General features: G+C 37.4%; 1 protein-coding gene across 1 annotated transcript in view; it reads left to right on the forward strand.

Annotated features, from left to right (window-relative positions):
* Nucleotides 1-27154, forward strand: part of GRIK2 (glutamate ionotropic receptor kainate type subunit 2) — a 373275-nt gene that overhangs the window by 223835 nt on the left and 122286 nt on the right. Inside the window, exon 11 of the mRNA XM_074150299.1 lies at nt 14358-14581. Within this exon, the coding sequence (XP_074006400.1) occupies nt 14358-14581 (224 nt within the window). The remainder of the gene's footprint in view (nt 1-14357; nt 14582-27154) is intronic.

Consider the following 27154-nt stretch of genomic DNA (forward strand, 5'->3'; position numbering starts at 1 on the left):
TTAGTATAGTGCCTCTGAGATAATCGGGCACCCCGGCCGCCTGTATGGCGTCTGCTACTCGATCTATAAATAGGCCAAATGGTTCCTCCCTTCCCTGCTTAATACCCATATATGAAGGCACACCTCCAGGTTCCTTAAGACGATCAAAAGCCTGTCTTGCCAATGTCATTGATTCTTTTACTTTATCCGGTCCCATAAGTGCCTGTGCTTCTGGCCGCAGATACAGTCCCACCCCCAATAGCTCATCAAGGGTGACTCCGTGTAACGGATCTCCCGGTTGCCTTACTGTGGCAACTGATTGCTGACAAGCAGCTTGCCAATGCGCATTAAACAACAGCTGCTGGTGTTGTGTCAAAATCAACTTCATAATACTACGTACATCCCCCGGGAGTAATATATTGGTGCCCCAGATAAAGTCTAGCATTTGCCTTGTGGGCTCTCCTTTGATCCCTGAGTCACTCACCGTGGATCGCAACTGAGTTAATAACTTCCAATCTAGGTTCTGAATTGTGGCAGTTATTCGCCCTTGGTCATTTAGCTGGTAAGTTACCGGGAACGCCTCATGTACAATGCTCGAGGCAAATTCTCTATCTCCGGAGGCCATCGCCTCCTCTGCAATTTGCTGCCACATCCTCTGTCTTTCTGTGATAATACTCTGCCCCTCCGTGGAAGGATTATGGCTCATTCCTTTCCCTGCATAACTTTCTTCTGACTTCTCTCCTTTTTCTGTTTCCATCGGGGGGGCCGATGGGTCCTCACTATCTCCAGGTGACTCGGGAGGAGATGGAACAAAGACCGAGTGCTCCCACGTTCCCGCTACCCCTTCAGGGACGACTATAGTGCGAACCGAGGGAGGCAACGGGCAACCCGAGGGAGGGGGACCTGGCTTTTGTTGCGAGGCAGCTGCACCCGTCCCAGTTAATCCCCCTAACCTTTCAGACGCAGCAGCAGCAGCTCTCTGCTCTGCTTTATGCATCACCAGAGCGTTCGTAACTGCACGCCAAGGCTTCATCAGTTTCTTGGCTAACTTCTCATCATTTATTACTTCATCAAATATTTTATCCCCATATCTCCGCCACTCCTCTTCCTCAAAAACTGTATCGGGATTGGCAAAGAATCCTCTAGCTGCCCCATAAGCTAATAACTCTGGTAATTCCTTTTTACAATGTAAACCTTCTATGCTCCGCTTTTCTAAAAAGCATTTGAGCAAATCATACGCCGCTTGTCTATTCATACCTTCGTCAGCGCGCTGTTGCAGCCTTCCAGACTTCGGCGGCGCGTAGCCGGCAGGACACTCTCTATAGGTGCTCCAGGGCGCGGGGACCTTTTCCTTTAATCCCTTTCGCTCTCGGGCGCGGGGACCTTTTCCTTTAATCCCTTTCGCCTCCTGCGCTGCTTACAGGACCAGCACTGAGACTCCGTTGACCGTGGCTCGCAGGTTCAGCCCTCTGTAGGGTCCCTGTTTCGGGCGCCATTTGTCGCGACGGAGGGAAGACAGGGCCACTCAATATGAGTGATCAGCAAGCTTCGTTTATTGATTCACACAGTGCCCTTTTATGTTCTAACATAATTAGCTCATACATATTACAAAAGTTAAGCTCATGATTGGTTAGTTCTTAGAAAGATCAACTCCACCCTTGGTTCCTTCTTTACAGTTACTTTCATCCTCTTTTCCCATGCCTGAGCAGCTGCAACCTCTCTGTTATCTTACAACAATTATAGTCAAGGACGAGGTGTCTTTACCAGCCCAGTAGTTACGGGGGCTGAATCCGATGTTTCTCAAGCTTTTGCTCGGCCAGCTGGATCATGTCTACGTGACCCTTCTCAGCTAGCCATTCTCCCACAATTCCCCTGTTTTTATTTTGAATGACACAGGCTTGGTTAAACATCCGTAACACAAGGGTTTTCATACAAGACAACACACAACTCACACAAAGCAATGCTATTAGTACAATGATTAAGACTAGCAATCCCGTCTGTAAAAGGTTTCTCAGCCATCCGGACAGACCCAACCAGTCTCCAAGAGCACCCCTATAAGGCACGTAGTAAATGGGGAGCGGGGTGTTGCTAGGCTTGCACAAAAGCTGGTCGTGTTGAGTGACCGAGCTAAAGTTATCCACACATTTTCTCGTGGGTCAAACATCTCGCTATATGGGATGGCTCTTATGCTTACAACTAAGGCAACTACTATAAAGCTTTCTATACCTAAATTAACCATTTTCTCTGTTTCAACTTCTAAGCAAATAGCATGCACATAATACCTAGGGGTTACAGACCCCACAGACTATACAATTAATTTCTGTCTTTGCGACCTCGTGGTTCACACTCAGGCGCAGCAGTCTCAGTCCGTTGGTTTATGGTGATTAGTCGGGTCACCTTCAGCGGCGACTTCAGGGTGGTCGATGGCGGGCCTTACCCAACGGCTGGGAACCCAGATGGTACCTTGTCCCCTATGGTCCATCGTAGAAGGGGTGACTTGCGAGCAAGGGTCAATCCTCCTACTCCTGCAACCGTGGCATTGCTCGCATAGGTCGGCCATTGAGCCGGCCACTTATGCGTGCTGATTATGGAAATGTCAGCGCCAGTGTCTAGAAGAGCAACAAATGATATAGTTAGGTTGGCGTATTGCACAGCAACCGGGCGTTGTGGCCTTTGGCGCAAGCCGACAGTTAGTAAGGCCATTTGTCCTGTAGATCCAAAGGCTCCTTGCCCTCGTGGCTGCTCTTGCAGCGGTGGAAGGGCTCCCGCAAGATGTGGTAGGGGAATTAATTGCGCCACCTTGGTGCCTTTAGCGATGAAGAGTGGTGGAAATAACGTGTGGGCCATGATCTGGATCTCACCGTGGTAATCTTTATCAATCAGTCCCACCAACACATTAAGTCCCAGCATGGTGGCCGATGAACGGCCTATAAGTAGTGCTCCGACAGCTTGTCCATTGATACAGATTGGTCCCTGTGTGCCGGTAGCAATGCTGACAGGCTTTGAGTCCAACAGGGTACAATCTACTGCTGTTGCCAGGTCCAAGCCGAGGCTTCCGCTTGTGGCTGGTCTGAGCTGAAGGGATTGAGTGCTGCCGGATATGCAGCCGCTTTTTGTGTCGGCGCGGGGCGGCTCTTCCCGCTGAATCGTCCGTTTCCCGGTTTGGAAGCGCGACATGCAGTCTCATTGTGGTTGTCCAACCGGCAGTTTCTGCACCATACTGAGCCGGCGTCGCAGTTCCGTCTGATGTGTCCAGCAGCGCCGCAACGGTAGCATCGTGGGCGAGGTGATCCAGTAGCATTTAATCGATGAACGGAGGCTTGCAAAGGAGCAAGGGCTGCAAGAACTTGACTCTGCGTAGCCTGCGCGTGTTCCTTTAAACTATTCCCTAGTTCCTTTACTGCCTCAACTAACATTGCCTGTGGCCCTACCGGTACCTGAGCCATCCTTTCTAGTCCTTCCTCGATAGTCCATGTCCCTGGCAATGTAGCCAAGATGTTGCGTGTGGCCGGATTACTATTTTGTATAGCACACTGCTTTAGTATAGTGCCTCTGAGATAATCGGGCACCCCGGCCGCCTGTATGGCGTCTGCTACTCGATCTATAAATAGGCCAAATGGTTCCTCCCTTCCCTGCTTAATACCCATATATGAAGGCACACCTCCAGGTTCCTTAAGACGATCAAAAGCCTGTCTTGCCAATGTCATTGATTCTTTTACTTTATCCGGTCCCATAAGTGCCTGTGCTTCTGGCCGCAGATACAGTCCCACCCCCAATAGCTCATCAAGGGTGACTCCGTGTAACGGATCTCCCGGTTGCCTTACTGTGGCAACTGATTGCTGACAAGCAGCTTGCCAATGCGCATTAAACAACAGCTGCTGGTGTTGTGTCAAAATCAACTTCATAATACTACGTACATCCCCCGGGAGTAATATATTGGTGCCCCAGATAAAGTCTAGCATTTGCCTTGTGGGCTCTCCTTTGATCCCTGAGTCACTCACCGTGGATCGCAACTGAGTTAATAACTTCCAATCTAGGTTCTGAATTGTGGCAGTTATTCGCCCTTGGTCATTTAGCTGGTAAGTTACCGGGAACGCCTCATGTACAATGCTCGAGGCAAATTCTCTATCTCCGGAGGCCATCGCCTCCTCTGCAATTTGCTGCCACATCCTCTGTCTTTCTGTGATAATACTCTGCCCCTCCGTGGAAGGATTATGGCTCATTCCTTTCCCTGCATAACTTTCTTCTGACTTCTCTCCTTTTTCTGTTTCCATCGGGGGGGCCGATGGGTCCTCACTATCTCCAGGTGACTCGGGAGGAGATGGAACAAAGACCGAGTGCTCCCACGTTCCCGCTACCCCTTCAGGGACGACTATAGTGCGAACCGAGGGAGGCAACGGGCAACCCGAGGGAGGGGGACCTGGCTTTTGTTGCGAGGCAGCTGCACCCGTCCCAGTTAATCCCCCTAACCTTTCAGACGCAGCAGCAGCAGCTCTCTGCTCTGCTTTATGCATCACCAGAGCGTTCGTAACTGCACGCCAAGGCTTCATCAGTTTCTTGGCTAACTTCTCATCATTTATTACTTCATCAAATATTTTATCCCCATATCTCCGCCACTCCTCTTCCTCAAAAACTGTATCGGGATTGGCAAAGAATCCTCTAGCTGCCCCATAAGCTAATAACTCTGGTAATTCCTTTTTACAATGTAAACCTTCTATGCTCCGCTTTTCTAAAAAGCATTTGAGCAAATCATACGCCGCTTGTCTATTCATACCTTCGTCAGCGCGCTGTTGCAGCCTTCCAGACTTCGGCGGCGCGTAGCCGGCAGGACACTCTCTATAGGTGCTCCAGGGCGCGGGGACCTTTTCCTTTAATCCCTTTCGCTCTCGGGCGCGGGGACCTTTTCCTTTAATCCCTTTCGCCTCCTGCGCTGCTTACAGGACCAGCACTGAGACTCCGTTGACCGTGGCTCGCAGGTTCAGCCCTCTGTAGGGTCCCTGTTTCGGGCGCCATTTGTCGCGACGGAGGGAAGACAGGGCCACTCAATATGAGTGATCAGCAAGCTTCGTTTATTGATTCACACAGTGCCCTTTTATGTTCTAACATAATTAGCTCATACATATTACAAAAGTTAAGCTCATGATTGGTTAGTTCTTAGAAAGATCAACTCCACCCTTGGTTCCTTCTTTACAGTTACTTTCATCCTCTTTTCCCATGCCTGAGCAGCTGCAACCTCTCTGTTATCTTACAACAATTATAGTCAAGGACGAGGTGTCTTTACCAGCCCAGTAGTTACGGGGGCTGAATCCGATGTTTCTCAAGCTTTTGCTCGGCCAGCTGGATCATGTCTACGTGACCCTTCTCAGCTAGCCATTCTCCCACAGAAATGAATCCTAAATAGATTATTTTTTTTTGTTTCCCAGTTAGAAGAATTTACTGACTCTAACTGTTGCAAAACCATTTTTTCATTAGAGATTGTTTTGGCAGGTATTTTTCAATCAATTAATGACAAGTGAATTTCTCTTGAAAGTTTTTCTTCTGTTTTTTGTACTCTATAGAGTGATGATAAAATTAGAACTTTAGGATTAGATGTTGAGTTTGGGATCATATGTTGACTCCCAGTCAATTTGGAGTGTTAGTGATTTTCCTGTTGAATACTTGGGTAAAGACTTGTTGTCATGGAACTTTTTGACTTCAATAAAACAAAAGAATTCTAGGACACAAGGTCTTTATCAACTGTCTTAGGAATAATTCTGCCCCTGCTACTGTATCATGTCAACAGTGAGATACCAGGCAATGATATGCATATTTTTTTTTTTTTACATTTTTACATTTTACATTTACATTTTTCCCTACTTGAGTAAACAAGCAAAAGATTTTTGTTAGAGGAAGAAAATATTAATTTGATTTTGATGCTATTCTCTCCTGGTTCTTCATACTTGCGGTATTATTTTTAAGCTTCTTAGAACTGATACTACTCACAGTATATTAAAATACATTATAACATCAAGCACTACAAACAATTGTTGAATTTATTGTTAATGCTTTTCTTGTCTGAAAAAGAATCTACATCAGTGTAAGATATCTTTCCACCAGCATCTGCAAAATGAGTGTGTATCTTTTGTGAAGGTACAACATATATATTTACTGGTGCAAAAAAAAACCAACCTCCAAACACACAGAATCTCAGAACACTGCTTGATTTACATTGCTTTCTGTTTTTCAAAAAGGTACTTCTTTGCATTCCTTAGAAACACTTTAGAGTTGTGTTCTTAAAGCTTGGCTTTACAAATCTGTGTTTCTGCATTCTTGAGGTGGTAAATCTTCCTTTATTATAAGATGAGTTTTTTTATATTTCTTGGTTTTGAAGGACTTTTCTTTAAATATGCTAGCTATAGAAAACCTAGGTACAATACAATATGTGAACCAGATTTAAAAAAGAGATTTTTTTTTTAACAAATAAATTGTATATATTGAAATTTGCAATTGATTGTCAATACTAAGAAAAAAAATTCCTATTATATCTTCCTTTTAAACAAAGCTGTGTTTTTGTTTTCTATAAATAATATTATTCTAAGGTCCTTGTAATCCTGGGCAGATTTTCTTTATTCAGAGAAGTGATTTCTTTCACTTGCGTCCATTAACATATTAAATAGATACAATATTGATGATTTTCTTCTGTGCATGTCAGATTGTTTGCTGAGATAATTAACATTAAAAAAATGAGGTTTATCTGTGAAAAGCATGGAATTTGAGAGGGTAAACAATGTGGTAGTTTTATGAAACAAGGACAGCTCATGTAATAGATGCGAAAGGTAATTTTGCAGGTGTTCTCAAAGAGGATAGAAAATTATATATGTTACAACACGGTTGTGTAGATTTAGCTAACCACCTCTGTTAGGGGGTAGGCTAATCAGATACCACAGTTTGTCTAATAATTAGTGTGTGCTTATTCCATGCAGGATCAGTGTGTGCTTGTCCTGTGCAGGTGGTTAGTACTGTGTGTTAATCTTCGTTGTTCTAAACCTGTGCAGGTGGAGTCATTCTGTACTGGATTCTGGTCAGTTGCTCTTCTGAGAACCTTGAGTTCATTGCTAGACTTGGGTCACAACACTTTTCATTGTCTGAGAGTCTTTCTTTGCAATCTGCTGATGACAGTTCTTAACACTTTGCATCCACGTTTTTGAAATGAAGGTGGAAAGTGTTCAGGACTCCTTCAGAGGAAGGGTCTCAAGGTTTGGAAGTAAGGCTATGGAAAGCTTGTTTTGAAAGCTGTGACATTTTAGATAAAACATAATACAAATAAATTATATTCCAGGGGAATATTTTAATGTTATGTCCTTAATACACTGAGGAAATCTCAGCTCAGTATACAAAGTGTGATAACATATACTAAATCTTGAGCATTCACAAACCACTCATTGGGTTTTAGTTTGCATGAATATCATTGAGAGGAAGATAAATAGCTCAGGAGAAGCCACAATATTTTACTTGGCTTTCACCCACAGGATCCATAAATCTATTTTGATTTTGGAGTTATCAAGTCTTCTTTGCTCATTATAGATTTCATTACAAAATGTCCTGTTCATTTATAAAGCTTTCACAATTTTTATAATAACGACTTCTTTCCTTGTATGAGTTTACATAGTATACAGTGAGCAGTTTTGCATTACAAACTTGGAACTTAAGTTGTCATCTAATACATAATGTATAGTACTTATAGAGTGGTCTAAGCTCCTATTAAGTACAAAACTTAGGCTATATTACTACTATTAAGCTACACTATGTGAGTTGGTTACATTTTTTTTCAATGATGCTGAACTAACATCTGCAACTGAATCTAAGGTGTCACGTGATGAAAATTGTAATAATGCTAAACTTTTTTTTATATATAACATAAACTTGAACTCTGATCCTTTGGGGAGATGATGTTTTGAGGGGTAACACAACCACATACTGGTTTGGCAAGTCTGCAGTTATGGTATAGTTGCTTGAACCAGCAACTCTGGTGAATACAGATAGATGGTAAGATGAATGTCTACTGATTTCTGCTGAAGTTTATGTTATTTTCTAGTATCTTGGCATTTTATTTTATTTTTCCTTACCCCCTTAAAAAAGAAAAAAAAGTCTTTTTTTCCTGTACTCTCTGTATATGTTTAAAATGCTACTGTTTATATTTCAGTTTTCTTATCCTTATCTGATTGTATTTTCAGCTGTCTTATGTTTTGTTTATAATTTCTCTCTTTCCTGATTTATCTGTTTAGCTGTTTGAAGGCCATCTGTTCTGAGTCCATTTTTATTCCTTGGTATACATTTATTTACCTTGCAGATTAAACATTACTGTTCTGTGCTGAACCATTCTTCTCTGAATTTCCAGTAATCATTATTAGTGACATTTGTTAAGTTATGTTGGCAGTTTTCCAGCACAACCCTCTCTTTAAACAAAGCTACTGATTCACATAATTTAATATTTAAAAATAGTATTCCAACTCCTTCCAGCTATTCTGTGTCACCATAAAGAATCCATAATTCTTTAACTGTTGAGTGCCTGTAACATATTTTTCATGTGTATGTTTACTGTTTTATATATTCATATTATCTTCCAGTTATTATTGTTTGCAGCTATGTTTTCTTCATTAGACTAGCATTTAATTTCTGTGTGAAATCTGTCCTGGAGCCTCTAGGATAATTTATTGTAATAATTTGTAATATGCCAGAAAATATCACTTGCACTTTTTGTGCCTTTCATTCTAATTGCTAATTCATTAATCCTCAACTTCAAGTGCTCTGATCTTTTATTTCCAATGTCATTTGTCCTAAGCTGAATAAGTAGCAGCAGGTGTCTCCCTAATAAGCAACTAACCGTGTCTCTCTTGTTGCTTGAACTTCTGTTTTTCACTTCAAGCAAACTGAATGTATTCATAGAGTTACAGAACCTCCCTGCAAGTTTTTATCTTGCATGTCTGAATTTATCAATGTAATTCACCAAAATATACCATACTATGCAACTACTGTTCTGCCTTTGGTGTTTTGTTTGCTCTAAGGTGAAAGATCAAAGAGGTGCTCTTCTATATGACCGTAGATTTATTAGCAACTACAGCTTTACTACAACTTCAAACTAACAGCCAAAGATTGGTCTCTATACTCACTTAAAGATGACACTTAATTTGCATGTCTACTTAGTCACTCTCTAATAAAGGCTGTATATGATATTCCCATGGAAAAATGTACAAACAGATCCTAACTCAGAGTAAATGAAACTTCAGATAGAGTGCAGCAGAAATTATTGCAGAAAGCCATGAAAAAATGCCAGGGAAATAAAAAAAAAAAAAAAAAGTCATCTAAAATGTCAAAGAAATCCTAAGCCAGAAATGATGAGATAGATGCCATATTTTATTATTATTTGAGCAATTTCTGGTTGTCTTTTTAATTAAAAAAAAATTGGTTTTGTCTGTTTATTTAACTTCTTGTAGCTTAACAGGAAACGAACAATATTATATGAAGTTTTAGGAGACTACATGCCAGACCTAGTTTCACTAGTTGCATATAAGTTTTTCAAATGAGTTAGCTTACGTATACCCTAGGCAGAACAGAACTAAATTAGGATCTAGTGCATAAAAACACTGCTAACATTTTTCTTCCTTAGATCTGTGACAATATTTTTGGGTAATAAAATATGTACTGTATTAACCATTCTTGTATAATTATGGCACGTGTAAACCATTGCATAATATACAATGTTTTGGAAATATGCACAATATAAAAACATTTCTGGTTTTATTTCATATATGATGGAATTCTCTAAAAAGACCATTTTTTGTTATTGTTTATCATAATTATAAAAATTTAATTAAAGCCCTAGGTAATGGAATTTAACGATTCATTGAGAATTTCAGTGTGTGGATTCTTTTTAAAATAAAGTCTAGTCCTTGTGATGGCTGCATCAAAATGCACCTGGAGGGGATGAGTGTACAGGAGGTTTCCAGTAATTTTCCTGTTTAGTAACCATCTCTGGTACAAAAGTACAATTTTTGGAAAAAAAAGAGTGTAGTGACTGTAAAGAAGAACAGTAACATTTGAATTAATTTAAGTACTCTTAACTTGCTTATTTATTCATTTATTTATTTATTTTAAGGGGGGATTCTCTCTTTCCTGAACCCTGAGCCACAATATCTACACTGTCTTGGAAATATTGTCTTTGCTCGTTTGCCCTTTCTGTGAATCTCACTCTTCTAACCATTTGAAGAGCCCTTTGTGAAAAACTCTGCTAGAGTGAAGTGACAAGAATTAAGGCTGAAATGTTCTTGTTGCTGTAGCTTATTGTCATCCGTCTTCCTGCTAAGTTTAGTTTCGTGGTCCACTGCCTCTAGTCCTCTTACATACAATTTGTGTAACTGTTGATTAAAACAAAGTTGGTGCGAAATACTTTAGTGAAAGTGTGTCCTATAAATCAACAGATAAAAACTTTGTGACTGTTTTGAATGGGTACTCATATTACATCTCTTCAGCTGTTAGATCTAATCCATGCTGGCATAGCTAAATGAGAATGGACTAGAAAAAATCCTAGGTTTACTAACGTTGAATAAAAGGAAATAATGTAAATTAGCTAACTACAGAGTTCCTGATGGTTTTGATAGTAGTATTTTTCCTTGAATAAACATTAAGAGAATAATAAAAGAGCAAACAGAAAACAATACAGAAAGTGGGTTCTAGACACTACTACATTGATCAAAAGAATATGCTCCATCCTATTTAAAAGCCATTATAGAAAGGATTCCCAATGTTTTTGGCTAGTTGAATTCTTGAGACTTGAAGTCTTGAGTCTCAAGACTTGAGAGCTTGTACTTGACACAACCATTAGTTACCACAGCTGTTCAAGACTTTGCCAAGAAAAGTATTAGCCGTGCTGACATAAGGATGTCTAAAAAAAATGAAACAGCTATGAAATATTACTGTCAGTAAAATGAATCTGAGTAAACCGCCTGTCTTTCAGTTACTTTTTGTTGCTGAACAGTAAATACTGAGAAGTGATTCAACAGTTAGAAACAAATGTGTAATTTGAGTCACTGTCATCACATGTTACTTTATTATTTTAATAAAGTAACTGCTACAGTTGCATGTATATATCATATTGTTTGTTAACAATGAATCTTAAATGATACAAATCAGGGTCCCACAAATAAGCAGGTGTGACATCTAAACTCAGCTATCTAGTCTGGACTTGTTTTGAACTTTATGGTGTGTTACTTACATTTGGCAAAGGTAATAATTTCTAGTAGCAACTTTCCAAGACCTGTGAGGAAGTTATTAAGAAGATTCATCCGGGCTCTTCACAGCTGTGCCTGGCAAGAAGACAAAAGATAATTGGCATAAATTGAAAACCTCCAAGGATAGAAATTGCATAACCTCTTTAAGTAATCTGCTCTACTGTTTGTCTGTAGAAACTTTTTCACTATGTGGATATACAAGCAGTGGAACAGGTTATCTAGAAAGGTTACGTAGTCTCCGTCCTTTGAGGTTTTCAAAACTGACGGGGTAAATCCCAGAGCAACCTGGTCTGATTATGTAGAGGACCCTGCTTTGAATTAGAGATTGGACTAGAGACCTCCTGATGTCTCTTCCCACCTGAATTGTCTTATGATACCATAAAAAGTAGTAGAGAAACATAAAAAGCAATTTATATCAAAGTAATGTAAGTGGCTAGTTAAAATAAAAATAGCAATAAAGCCTAATAAAGTCCTAGTGGTTTTAAAAGAAAATAAAGATCTTCTGTCAAGACCAAAGGCTTTTCACAAGGTGTAAAATATCCTGTAATGTAGCAGCATGCACAAGCTGGGTAAGGATAGATCACAAGTTTAAAGGCAAACTACAGATCTTAGTTTTTCAAATCAGTGACAGGGAAATGCACAGGAATAATGCATAAGCTCTCTGTGCATTAAGAGCCCATTAGATGGGTTTCAAGATTTGAAACGGGGCATTAGCCTTCCTTTGTTTAGCTTAGGGATGCATTTTTTCCAAAGGGAATGTAGCTGAAATTCAGCTTGCAGGTTAACAATCCCAAAAATTTTAGGTGGCTGAAGACGTTTACATATTGACTTAGGGTCTTGAGCCGAAGAGCAGCCTCCATTTATGCAGGCTAAATAGTTCCATTGTTACAGCAGAATATTCTGTAGTTGCAGAATCTAATTAAAAATAACTATTAGCCATTTTGTGGTTGCTATGTCTAGATTGTGTTTAAGTTTTTCATTCCTTTGAATGAAATAGGTGAGACAAAATTTTTATAAGAAAAGGATCATCAAAGAAAATTCAATGTGTTTATTTTTCCTTTCCCCAGTGTTATTAGTAGAAGCTATTAAATGCTTTCAAAATTCAATTTCTACCAAAATTAATGTGGCAGTTTGTGTTATATTTTAGAGAGTTAATTTTCACATACAAAATGTCAGTGTCTGCATGCTATGATCCATGACTACCCAACCTTTATGTGCAGATTTCTTACTGAAGTTCTTTGTAGCTGCATGCATGGATTGAATTCGGTATAATTTTAAAACTTGTCTTCTTAGAGGTTATGGGCCAAATTTTGGCCCTATGCAACTGAAAAAAAAGTCCTCCCTTTTTTCTTTAAATTTTACTTTATGTAAAATAGTCTATCAACAAGCTGCTTGGAAGTAAAATGTAAATGAAGAAGCAGAGGAGAAGGATTTTAGCATGCCTTAGAGGCTTCTGTAGCCAAAATAAATTGGGAATACCTTGCATTGTTTGTTGGTGAGTGAACATCCTACAACTGCATATGGCAGCAAGACAGGGAAAACTTGACAAGGCTGAGAAGAGAGTATGATGTGCAGTCCTCATAAGGCACAAAAAAGGGAAGGTCTAGAGATCTCTGCTCATAGAGTTCTGCAGTAATGTAAAAACTAGACCATACTAAGACTGCATATACTAGTATGAAAGGAGAAAATATCATTACCTTTTAAGATGGAGGGTGAAGATGGAAGATCAAGTATTATGAGAATGCACTGTTAAAAGTAGTGTTCAAAATACCCGATACACTTTGAGAAGGGCAGGAATAACTGTCAATGGTTCAGCTGACTTTGAAAAGTGTCCTGTAGAGTATGATGAATTCTTTTTCTTCCTCCCTCTTGTCCTGGACATTCTCTTCCTTGCTGTAGAACCTCTCTTTGAAAAACTGTCAAGATTGATGCAGAATGTGAGTGCTATTACACAGTTTATCATGCCATATATTTGAATCATGGAGTGAAAGCAGGATTGTGACTTCCTCACACCTGACATAATTGAAATAAGAATTTTTTTTAAGGAGTATTTTTCTCCAGTCTCTGCCATCTACAGTTGGCATTATTGCCTACAGGGCACTCCTTCATTGCACGGTATGGCAACTGTCCTGCTATACAACTCTTCCATTTTGCTCAGGGCTGTGCCTTGTGTTGGAATGCCTTTGCCAGATTTACTTGTTACTAATTGTTATTGTAACCTTTAGTTGGTGCAGAATTTTTCTCTCTAGCAACTAATTTATATTCTCCAGCCCTTGGATGGTGTCATAAAAAAGCCTTTGTCTCAAGTACTCTAAGGTCAAGAATAAGTGCTGTTAGGATTATGCTTTCAGATAGATAAATCTTTTTTTTCTTTAAAACATAGAATCATACATACATTCATTCCCTACAGCCTTGCTCCACTGAAAAGCATTACAACCTATATCCGCTTGTATACTGTTTTGTTTTCATCTAATGACCAAGGGTTGGATTTCCTATAGTATTTGTTAAAAGAAAAGACTTACTGATTAAAGCTCTGTTAATGTTTTAAAACCAAAATTCGCAACTGCCAATATCCTTCCAAAAGAGCTATTTTCTCTAGCTGGAAAAATTCAAATGGAAGAAAAGCCCACAGAATGTGGAAAAAGGGACTGGCCACTTGGGAGGAATATAGGATTGCTGTTAGAGTATACAGGGATACAATAAGAAAGGCTAAGGCCCACTTGGAATTAAATCTGGCGAGGGATGTCAAGGACAATAAGAAGGACAAAGAGAAGACATACATTGGTATGTACATTTTAAAAAGTTTTAAAAGATATGATAATGGATGTTCATGTTCTCTGCAAGACACAATATTTTTCTTTGCTTCTATCCCTGTAATAGTGCTTTTAATTTTCTCTAAATGCTGCTATGTCGGTTTAGCAAACAGGAAGTAGAAGAAATCTGTTTCCTTACTTATAGTGAGAAGAGAGTTTGTTTTAAATTTCAGCATACCTAGTATAAGAACAAACTTCCTTCATGTAAAGTTTGTGTTTTGGCTAAGCTGATTGTCTGCTTCAACCTGTTTCTTCTGACTTATGGCCTTTTTCTCTTTTTCTCTTTTTCTGTTAACAGAAAGCTGACCTTGCTGTTGCGCCATTGGCAATTACCTATGTTCGAGAGAAGGTCATCGACTTTTCCAAGCCCTTTATGACTCTTGGAATAAGTATTTTGTACCGCAAGCCCAATGGTACAAACCCGGGCGTCTTCTCCTTCCTGAATCCTCTCTCCCCTGATATCTGGATGTATATTCTGCTGGCTTACTTGGGTGTCAGTTGTGTGCTCTTTGTCATAGCCAGGTAACATGTCAACTTTTGTGATTTTTTTGGCAATTGTTATCATCTTTTTTTTACTAATAATTGTCAAAAGTCACAAAAATTTTCTTACTTTCATACTCTTATATATAACTTCATGATGTACAGAAAAATAATTAATGATCAGGGTTCTCACTATTAATTTTCTCCACTATCATACTAAGTCTCCAGTTTATGTCACCAAGTCTTGAGTATGCTAGCTAGATTTCTCCTTTTATTTACAAGTTTAGAGATACTAGACAGTTTATGAAATGTCTTTTCCTAATTGTGCTGTGTTTAGGAAGAGAGGGGTTGACATTTTATTTTATTAGTCTCATTTCATTTGATGCTATGGTGCTTAATCTCAAATTGAGTACTTAGCTGCCCATGTTAATCCTAGATGTCCAAATTGGGCCTCTACCTTTTACAAAACAAGATAGTTTACATAGATTAGTATCTTCAAAGTAGGGTAACAATATTTAGTTTTTAATTGTGTACTGGGTAAAATACCCGAGATACCTCACATGATTTAAAGTCCCAGATTGGAATGTATTTGGAAGCATGTTTAGTTGAATTTTGAAGTTAAGGAACTCAACACAATTGTTAAATTATAAATTCATTTGATACATAAAAATCACATTTTTATCTGTTTTCTTCAATACATACAAGCAGGAAATCATCTTTTGCCAAAAATTCCCATTATATTTACCTTTTCTTTGTTAAGTAATTAGGACTGACTCCAGATGCTCACAGAAATATAGTCTTACATGTTGAAACTTTGATTTTTGCTGTAACAGCAACAACAACAATCAGAACAGTAAATCAGTGACTCCCCAGCAATGATTTTTAGAAGCATATGTTTGACTTGATAATACAATCTCACTTCAGCCCTAAGATTTTTATGATTTTGTTCTGTGGTACACAGTAGAATCTTCATATTTTTCTTTTCCTGTTGTGCTGCAGTTGATATTAGGATTCTCCATCTTTCTTTGATACTATTCACTTCATTTTGGAGAAGTTGTATCATTCCTCTACGAAGGGGAGAGGTAATATTTTTAGAAACCGGTTTAAACGTAATTTAGCAAAATCACCTGTAAATAAAGTACATGAGGTTTTGGAGTAATGTAGATAACACTGAAAGACATTCTGTAACGAATAACTTTACTTGTGTGCCTTCTTTAAAAGTCTGCTTTAAAGAGTCAGACTTATGTTGAAAGTTTCTTGAAAGAACAGTAGATTTTAGTGGACTATATAACCAGAGAGTAAACTCATTTCTGAGGCGTACCTGTGATACAGGTACTTCTGAAAGCACAGTTGAGCAGAAATACAAATGTTATCTTGTGAAACACCTCATGTGAAATATTTATGTGTATATCCAAAAGTTTTAGCCCTATTGTTATCACTGAAGGACATTTTCATCATGATGCACAGTGCTTTTGACAGGCAGCTCCCAGTAATGTTAGTAGGAGTTTTATGGCTGAGTTCTTACTTATGCTTTGACAACGTGTCTTGTCTTATTTTGTAGAAAAGATACGTTTTCTCAAAGCCTTTTTTTAAGTAAGCTATTCAGTCACTTCATCTCACTAGCAGAACTGGAAAGAGTGTTTGTTTTTAAACAGAAGTGCCACATAGTAGACCAGTATTGCTGAACTTTTTTTCACTTGTCTGGTTTTGTGACCAGCACCATAAATTCCTTATTATCTTCATTGTAAAGCAATATGAAATACGTTTTATACTGGACAGAGGAGTTTGGTCTTTTGTAGAGTTGTATAAAATACCTTTTTTTATGCCTAAGTTTATATCAGCCTTCAGATCTAGAGATTTTCAACACCTCCTAACTTGTACAATCAAATATTGATAACACATTTAGAAATAAAAGATCTAGGATTATGTAAGAAAATCTACAGATTTTATTCATAGTGCAGAATGACTTAGTATGTGATAGCATTTCTAATATATGTTCATATCTAATATATGTTCATATATTTGTTCATATAGGAAAACAGGTCTAAGTTAAAAATGTAATCTGCTGAATAATAAAGAGAGAAAGTAAAAGAGCCTTTTGCTAATCTAATTCACAAAAATGTATCTGTCATGTAAAGGGACATACTGCTAACCGAAGTGTGGTAGTGAAGAGGACTTTGCAGCGTAGTGCTGACTATGTATTTTCAGTACAGATTATGTTAGGTATTGCACAGCTGATGGTGTCAGGTTTCAGTCCTGGTGTCGTGAAACTGTTGGACTGTATGCTACAAAATTAATAGGTTCCACCTAGAGCTAAGAAGATTTCTATTTCATAACAATCATTCCATAATGAATGTTTAACAACCAGTGTTTCATAATAATTACTATGTGTTTCATAGTAAGGTGTATCTATGTCTGGAGCAGTACTTAGTATGTCTTTTATGATATGATGCTTTGTAATTACAGCTCATCAGAGTATTCAGTATAGAATATTATTTTTAGATTTAAACTTCCCATTTTTGTGTCAAATGTTTCGTGATTTTATCATTTTACCGTGTCTTCCAAACAGTGTTGGAATATAAGATCTTGGTACACTGAAAATGGAAAGTACAGTTCTGTTGTGGTACTTGGTTTTCATCCGTTAATTAGTGGCATGGTCCTATTTAGGGAAAGATGAGGAAATTAGGAAAAGGTTCAAGAATCTTTGAGAGGAAATTGTTGAGAGGACTTTTTATAGAGTAATGTACCAGGCATAAATGGGGAAAAGGTAATATAAATCTTTATTAGTCTTTTTCTTTATTTGAAAGAGCATTGGATTTTCCTTCCAATTTGAGAACCAGATGTAAAGAGCTGAAATCTTTGCATACTCAACAAGACAAAAGCTAGGAGAGAGATTTATTGGTTAGCTGGAGGGCTTTTCTATGTAATTTTCCTCTTGTAGTGCCCCCCAAAATGGTCAGTTATCTATTTATGTAGGCATTACATATTTTGCATTTTGAATGAACATATATGTGTTGTACACAGTGTTTTCTTTAATTATCATTCTTTGTGGGGAATTATAGTAGGCTGTGAAGTCTCCATATTTATGTAAACCTCTTAAGCTTGTTTGTTGTGATTGTTGAATCTAAGTAGTTATGGTGGTTAGTCTGTGAAAGTTCCTTTGTTTGTCCTACAGGCTGATGACTGACAGATAAACCCAGTCTGCTTGACACTAAGCCTATTACTTTTCTGTGAACTGAGAAAGTCATATACCATTTTTTTTCTCTTGTGGCAACCATAATAGATCTGTTTCTGATGCTAGCTAGCAGTGTCTTTGTGTCACTGCTAGCAGTGTCTTGTGTCATCTGATGTCTTGTTCCATTCCAATTCCAATATCTTCCCTTTTTACCTCTGCCTTTACTTGTTTCTTTCATTTAGAATCCCAGTTAAATTCACAGTTTACATGTGATTAGAAGGAAAACTAAAACTGGGCTAAAGTGCACCAACTCCTTTTTGGAGTTCTGTCAAGTACACAACATTTTCTGATATGTATAATGAAAAATCTCAGTTAGTGGACTTTCTTTTTCATTTCTGTCTGTTAGTGCAAATGATTGTTTCATTTCTAAGAAACATGCTGATTTCTGTTTGCTGTGAACATGTCTGTCTGTCACAAAGCAGTTTAAGTCACCTATCTTCATAAGTGGAAGACATACACCTTAGCATGATGCTTCACCTTTATTGATCCGCTGTGAAGCACATAAAGTACCCTGGATAAAACGGCCCACTAATGAGCTCTTCCAGTGAATATTGTGTAAATATACATTAAACTGTGCTCACTACCCTGATTGCAAATACTGAATCTTGGATTATAATTTTAAAAGGCTTGATTCACCTTTTCTTGTACCATATTCTGTGTGTTAGGATTTCCTGCTTTTTCCTCCCTTCAGCAGAATTATGCTATCCAGCTTCTTGGAAGTTGAGTCTTTGTGCTGGTTTCAGCTGTCAAAGCATTTAGTATTAACTATTTTTCCATTTCCTTGTAAGCAGTGATAAAAGCATGATGAACATTACCTCATCACCAAATTATATTTTTCTCTTACCACCTGGAATAAAACATAATAAAAGAAGACAAGAGTTTTAAAATTGTCTCCACACATTTATCTTAATCTTTTCTCTGGGAAGTAGCTTAGGAATAGTCTTCTCCATCAGACTTGAACAGACGCCTGAGCATTATCTGTCCCTGGAGTGCATGTGTATCCTTTTACATCTCATCAGTCTTCATTTTTATTTCATATTTCTTGATCAGCTGATTTCTTTCCTTGAGCTTGTCTGATTGATTTTCAAACTACTCCTTGAAAACTATCTTGATGAAAGGGAATTAATGGCAGAATGAGAGGGAACTACTTACTATTACTATGGAGCTCTGGTTACTAAATTACTATGTTGATATTTATTCAAGTAGGAAGTTAGCATATTTGCCCTTTATTCTTAACAAGCATTGTTCCTACAAGAATTTTATCTCCTGAGGCCTCCCTAGAGAACTACAACATATGTTATGAGGTGTTTTCAGGAATGGATTCATCATCCTATAGGGCAATCCAGATGGCAACCCTGAAATCTGCTTCTCTGACTCTCTTACAGTTTTAAGATAGTTTTGCTTCAGTTGTAATGCAAAAATTTAGTTTTGCCTCAGTTGTAACACAAATAGGGATATTGCCACTTGACTGTAAAATATTGTGTAAATAGACAAGAATAAAGGTATGCCAAAAATGACACACTTTCCAAAGCTGTTCCATAACAATTATTTCAAAGTCAGGGATTTTTTATTTCTGTTAAACCAAGTTGCAGTTTATGACCCTTAGTTGATTGCTTCCAAAAGATTCAGTGTAGTCTGCTTCTTTTCATATATTTTTTCTGGTTGAAAAGCAAATCCTTGTTAACGCTAGAGATCATCTTTACTGTGAGCAGAGAGCCAGCCTCTGGAACACTGGGATTTTTTGTCAAGTGAACCAGGCAGATTTTTCTCTCTCTTTGATGGCTTTTCTAGCTTTTTATTAACTGATATGTTTGTGTAGCTATACCAAAAAATCCTAGTATTATGTGAGAATGTTCTAAAAGCCTTATTTTCAGAACTAAATTTCTTCTCCTCTACATCAGACCTGGAAAAAATTAATTTTAGATTTCTATCATTAAAATAGAATTTCAATAACTGAGGTTAATATAAAGAAGATACCTCAATTATATCTTATTTTTTTTTGCACTCATAAGCAGATTATTTAGCACGTTTGTCACTTAGTCTAGCCTTCTATATGTTATAGCAAAGAAATTGTACATTCATTTTGCCTGGATAGCAGCCAATGGAAATGTTGTAAGCAAGACTTGCATATGATATTTCAAATATGCCCAGATATTTCTGAGTATCACTTTTCACAGAGTGTGGATTAAACAGAACGGGAGTTTACTGTGCTGTATGCCATTAATATTGCCATAAATCTGCATAATCTGTAATAGTATTTCAGTTTAATTTTCTGCACACAGATATTATATTCCATGTTTTTTTCTATATGAAAAGTGTGAAACATACTGGAATTATAACACTTTCTTATGGTATCATCTAAGTTGTGGAATTATTTTGAGAAGTTATGACACATAACAATCAGTGCTGTAAAGTCTGAATGTTGTGGATGAGGATATATGGCTAAAAGAAAGACGTATAGCAATGAGTTAAGCAACAATCTCTCATTTTGCATCTTAACACTCAGAAAGAAGCTTTGATCTCTCTGGTCTCTTCCACAAATATTTATCTGGGTTCAGTTTCAGTTTATAGAATCTGTAATATATAAATGAACAACTCAGGACTCCTCATCCTAACCCCTCAGGATTCTCTTGAATCTCTTCTGAATGCTCTCAGTCTCCTTCAGCTGTTAAATGAGAGACAAGAGTGTTAAGAAGTCTCCAAGTCTACATACAAGCACAGCGCCTACATAATAGCCTCTATTAGAATATTAGAAGAGAGAACAGTAAGAGAAAAAGATCTTATATTTCACTCTTTTAAACATAAATAACCTCCTGAGATTTTAGGGACAAAACCCAGTACTCTAAAACCTTGCTGTATTCAGTAGATCAGTCTGACATCCCTGATAATACTTATCATGCATCAAACATAAAAAGAAACTACTGCTAGCAAAACAACTGAAATGTGTTAACTGAGGATGGCTAAGAACTCATAACTTGCCTGCCTTGGCAGTCCAACAGAAGATATAGTACTCCCCTTATTGGCTAAATCTCCATATGCACTTTGAAGAAGAAAAATGTACTCACTTCAGCACACCTGGTCAATTCTGGATTCTTTTGTCAAGACATTGATTTTTTTTTTGTGTGTGTGTGTAGCCAATTTTTGTCCTCTGCAGAGTTAAGGTGTGCAGGGGGCCTTCTTAGGAAATAAAGCAGTAGGTCTAGTGACTTCTGTCACAAGGAAGAAGTTACTAAATTTTTTTTTTTAACTTTTTTAATGAAGAGTATAGTAGTATCCTTATGCTGTGTAAAATTGAAAGTGGCCTAAAACCTCTCTTTCCATCCTTTCTGTTATTTTTTTTCTCATTATTCTGAAAGCTGTCACAAGGTTCTTCAATTCATCACTAATTACCCAAGAACCTAGGTATTTTGAATGTCCAAACTGAATTATTACTCAGTTTATCCTTAAGGAATTCAGTGTCGCTTAGTACCAGCAGTTCAATCTTTTGATTCTCATTTACTTAAGAACCTGTTTCTAAAGACAGAACGTAAATTTTAGATAGCTATAGATAGATCATTATCTCCGATTAGCTGGATAGCTCGTTTTGTCTGTACTCATTCTGACTTTACTTTTTAAGCCTTGTTACATATAGGTATTACATACTTATAAACATATATTATAAACATATATTTCCTCTCCATTTTGATGGAATATTGTAACACAACCTTTTATAGAGTCTGAGGGATATTTATAGAAATTTGTATCAAAACTCATGTTGAGCTAGTTTTCATATCATACCTCTTGTTTTCAGTTTCTCATTTACATGTTACGCTGAATATCTCACTGCCCAAATATGTCAGGATCTTATATACCATTTTGAATCTTAACAGTACCTTGTATCTTAGGATCCAGATGCTGTTTGCTAAAAATCTTAGAGAGGAATCAGCTGAATAAACCATCTTTACTAGTAAAATCTCCTAAGTCTTCATTGGTGAATGACTTTACTCTCTGGCCTTCTTCCATTTTGAATTTTGAATGACTAGAATTGTTCTGTTTGATTCATTCTGTTTCACATACTTCATTGCTAGACACCTGTCTGAATACCGTTCACTGTTTATCTAAATCAATATTTCAAACCACCTGCAACAGTTAAATAATTGCATTTGCATTGCCTTCATCCTTAGAAAAAGCTGGGAGAGAGGCTGGAAAGTGTTATGTCATGTGTATTGCCACTTCTTTTCACACACGTGTAATCTTGGTTCACACATTTAAATTTGAGTTACATGCCCAGTTTTCTGTGGTTTATTTACACACTATATGACCAAGTTAAAAATATTATAACCATCCATACTATGGAATTTGCTTTTCAAAATATTTCAGCAGTCAAAAAAGTGACATTTCTCATAAGAAATTTGTGTTTGTCTTTATCTATTTGGGTTTAATTACAAGCAAGGTAGATCTCTTCTACCTCATTTTGTGTCTTCAAATGCCTTATTAAAGAGCTTCTGTAGGTGAATTAATATCTGAAGACCGTTTTGTCAAGAGTTCTGTAACGTCACACAAAATAATGTTTCGTATCTACCATGGACAGTGTTTTGTTAATCTGTACGTACGGTGTTACCATCCATTAGCAAATAATCCTATAGTCCTTGCTGAGAAAAAAGGTAAAAAAAGGTCTGAGGATCAATTTCATTTGGTTTTGAAAGCTCTTCATACTGTGGCAACGAATGCAGTGGTTCATCCTTATTTTTAACAGCTCTTGCTAATTACCAGCATATATAGTACATAAGAAGAATATTGGATTGCTTGTATGAAGTAGTTTGCTTGAAAAAAAGTTGAGAGTCTCCAGAAAAAATGCTGAACATTCTTTTCTGATATTGGATCATTTCATTCTGTTTTGTCAAAACATTCTTTTTCCCCAATATGTCAAGAAAAGAAAAGAAGATGCAAGTCTAGGCTTAGCACTTTGTATATTTGTTTAGTAAATCATAGCATGGAATAATGTTAAATGTGCCTAAGAGAGAAGGCACTCTACAGATAAATCTGAGTGTTTTCAAGCTAAAATGATGCTTTCGAGAAAGACCAGTGTCTCTTATGTTTTTGGAGGTAGGGGAGGCTTATTTGCTTTTTTGGTTTTTTTCGTTTTGTTGTTGGTTTTTTTTGCATGTATTTTACTCTGGAATGCGTAATATTGTTGGGGAGAAGGAAATTGTAGCTCTGTAGTTTTCTCATGAGATGTGTGAAACCATGTAGTCCTCCAACCTAAAAAACAAACCACAATAATCTAGTGGAATGGGAATAGAGTCAATAAGAATCTAAGAAGGTACCACAGTGCTGTCAAAAGATTTTGTTAATAATTGGATGCAAGTGGTAATTTGAAAGTGTGCAATTTAACTGATTGACTCCTGTTCCATCAGTGACCAAATTTACAGATTGCCTGATATATCAGAAGATGAATTGGACCAGCAGCTGAACTGATGTATTGTTGGTGGGTTTTTTTTTCCAAAAATCAAACCAGAAAAGCTGATCTAAGATACATTTTATTTATTGAAGTCATTTCACACATGCATCCTGCTTGGAACACATTGATTTAACGGTGAAAGGTTTCCTCAAGAAAAATGTTAGGAGTTATAGTGATAGGATGTAAAATGGAATGTTAGCAGTCATGACTTCTATTTACCCTACTTCCATAGGCTCAGAAACATATAATAATATTGATCAAAGATAACTGTAAGGGTTGAAAGGAAGTTTTTATGCTAAATGATCCAAACATATAACAATGAGCAGTATTTGTTTGCTAAATATGTGGACCCATATGCAATGAATTTCTTTATATCATCTAAATAAAGAGGGAGACATAAACAATTGGAAGCAAAGCCAATATGATATGGTGGTTATTAATCTTGTAGAACATCCTTCCTACAGATGTTCAGAACAGTTTCTGTTGTATAGTATTTCAGAGTTCTCCTTTGAATTCTTTGGTTTCAGGATTACCTGAAGAATAGGAAAGCCTGGGTAATGAAAGGGTTTTATGGATTTTGCTCTTTTATTCTCTGCAATAGACCTTGTATTGTTGAGTAATGTTAATAATACAGATGCAATCTTAGACTACTTTCAGGAAAAAGAAAACATAAAACCAAAAAAAACTTACCAGAACCTTACCTCTCAGAACCGTAAAGAATTTCTTGGAGGAAAAAAATATTAGACTTGGGTTGTGGTTAAACATTATACTTCAAAACAGAAGTTTGAAAAGAAAAACCTTTCTTAAAGAAACCTTTAAAAGAAATAAGGAAATAAATAGGGGATATTTCTTGATTTTAAGTGTGATTCAATAGCTGGAGAAAAGTAAGATAATTCCCTACAAGTTCCTGTAGGCAGAAGTATGAGAATTATTTCTCTCCTGCTTATCTTTCTGATGTAGTTGTTCACCAGAAGTTTACTTGGCTAATGTAAACCCTTCTGTCTCTAACTCATTAGAGAGTAAGAGTCATTTGAGCATCACCAGGGCTTCACCAGAAATCAGTCTAAAAAAAGTATGGTAATTGTTTTTGATGCTGAAACTAAATTAATAGTGTGTTCTCCAAACATTTCTGTTTTGTCTGTGGAAATCACCAATCACCCTTTGTTAATTCTAATGATGTTGAAATTGCTTCACTGTAAAGCTAATCATGCATTTTCAGACTTAAGAACAAAGATGTGCACCTTTTTGTTTTTATTATTATATATTATAGGAAGTTCTGTCTTTAGCAACAGAGGTATCATTCTTACAGGGAAATAATTATACAATATTGAAAATTTTCAGTATCGTAGATAAAAATCCCATATCATTGAAGGGATATAATTGATTTTATTAGAAAATAATAAATCTTTAAAATATCAAAATGTTCATCACTAATGATTCTTATAGCAAGTCAGAGAGAAGTTTAAATATTAGTAACTTTTATTAAATAGTCCTGTTCTGGCACTTTCATTATACTGTTTTGTTTTGTTTTGTGTGGCCATTAGACATGTGTGGCACCTGCACTTGCTAATTAGGACTTGCCAAAAGACTTTACAGCAGATAGCCTCTAGCTGTGAGAACCATGAAAGCAATGTTACTTCAGCTTGGTGGGATCATTCATATAATTTCACCAGACACCAAGAGCTACTGCCTCTTTCCCTTTCAGTTTCCTTCCCCAACTATGTGGAGCAGAAATGCTGTATGGAAAACTCACTGGCTAACTAGTGAGGTGATAGATACCAGAAGAAGGTTATACAGTTTCTTGTTATTTTCCCAGATCTTTAAGGAAGTTCATGTTCTTTCCCATGGGAAATAGGTTTAGCTTCACACAGAGTAGGTTGCCTATTTGCTATTAACTTATTTGTTTTGTAGAAGTAGAGATATGGTGTTTCTGTACCAGAGCACCATCACCAGTGATACAAGAGAGTTTTCAGCTAACAGGTACTACAGCAATTAGTTCATATTCTGGAGTAATTTTATTAGTAGATATTTTCAAGTGAAAGTTAGAAAAGTTTATAGTGTGATCCAGGCTCAGACAAGTTCCTGTGAAAGAATTCTACTGCTTAGAAAATTCTCTGGTTTTGTGGCTGACACAATGTAACCAATGAGACCTGTCTAGAAGAAAAATGGAAGCAGTTAGCAGAATTTTGTACATTGCACTGCTTTGCTGTGCTCACAGAGCATGACAAAGTTAATGTCAAGTTGCAAAAATATCTGAAAAAGACTTTTAATTAGTCATATTTATCTTCCACACACTTCTCTCTCTTATTTTCTCTCTTTTGTTCTCCTCTTCTTCTAAACAGTCATGTTAGAGGAGAGTGAGTAGTTAAGTATGTCAAAATCCTGGTCAGCGTGCCCTTCATTTACTGAAATGAAAGGAATTTTCACCTTGCTTCAAATGTAACTGTAATTACATGAAGTTACTAGGTAGACAGATACTAGAGGCTCCTCATATCTTTCTGTTCTGCTGCTGCTAGAAGCCCAGTTCTGCCTCCAGGTTAAATGTCGATGGGGATTGTTAAGGTTCATAGCATCTTCCTCATCATCCTGACATTTATACTGCATAGTCATTCGTGCTTGTGCAAAAGCAAATGTCAAAACAAAGAAGGTTATTGTGTTGTGCCTCTATGCACGAATGTAAATAACTCCACAGGTGAAGACAGTGGAGATTTCTGGGTGATATGGAAAGCTTAATTGGGCGTTCTTGTGACACAGGACAGCTTTCAGAGAGCATCACTGAGCAGGGTCATGTCTTGTTGTTACATAACAAATACTAAATGCTTGCTTTAAAAAGTTCACAGTTCAGAAGGAGTAGTTAAATAGTTAAATAGGATGAAAATTTCTATGAGGTGTGAAGACAACGAAGTAAAAAATGAGTATGTTTCTTAAGTAGTTTCAGCAGTCACAGCTGAAGCTACTTAGGCAGGACCACGTTTCATTTTACTGTCTACATTATAGAGCGTGTAAATTTTGAGGAGGACTTTGAGAGACAAGCATTGATCTTGGCCTTGAGGATTTTCTCACATGAAGTCTGGATGAGATTGAAGTAGCACTGCTGGAATAACTGCACAGGTTAGGCTATGCTAATGACATTAAAATCACTTCCAAGTTTGTCTTTCTCTTGCGGAAGAGCAGTGGATATGAAAAACAAATAAAGAAGAAAACCTTAACAGTTATATTTGAGATTAATTTGTGTGGAAAGGGATGTGTTTGTAAGTATTAAAACTTGGGAAAGTAAGTACTAAAACTGTGGAAAGCTGCGCAGATACATAGGATAGAAGCATGCACTAAGTGCTTTTAAAAGAACGTACAAGTTGTCCGTAGGTCCAGAACCACATATATCAGATCCCTAAAGATATCTTGAATAAATTGGGAAATCTGAAAATTCTGAGACATTGGTATTTAGGCGGCTGAATCTCTCTGATGTTGTTTAAGTCACAGACATTTATTTTGGCAATCATCTGCTCAGAGGAAAGATAACAGATTAGGGTCAGGTAGGCCATATGGCACTAGAAGCAGTACATTTGAGTCAACTGACAGGTTTAAATACAGAATCAAGTCAAGGCAGTGGTCCTTGGTAATGAAGAAGTTAGTGTAACTGTCCTTCCTCAGAAAAAAGGAGAGAGAAAGGAGTACCCATAGTCTATTCTGCAGAAAAGAATGAGTTGCTGCATATGTCCACAAACAGTTTGGATCTAGTCCCTGCATTGTTGAAATACTACTTCTTGGATCACAATCTCTTGGAAACAGTCTGGAAGAAATCCTGAGCTGAGGCAACAGCTCAGCTACGGATATACAGATACACATATACTCAGTATCCTGACAAGTTTTTATCAAATTGGAGAGGTGGAGGGGTGAATTCCAACTCATTGATAGGGCTTTAAAGGGAACATATGGGTGG

This window comes from Numenius arquata, chromosome 7, assembly GCF_964106895.1.
Source record: "Numenius arquata chromosome 7, bNumArq3.hap1.1, whole genome shotgun sequence".
Classification (NCBI taxonomy): Eukaryota; Metazoa; Chordata; class Aves; order Charadriiformes; family Scolopacidae; genus Numenius; species Numenius arquata.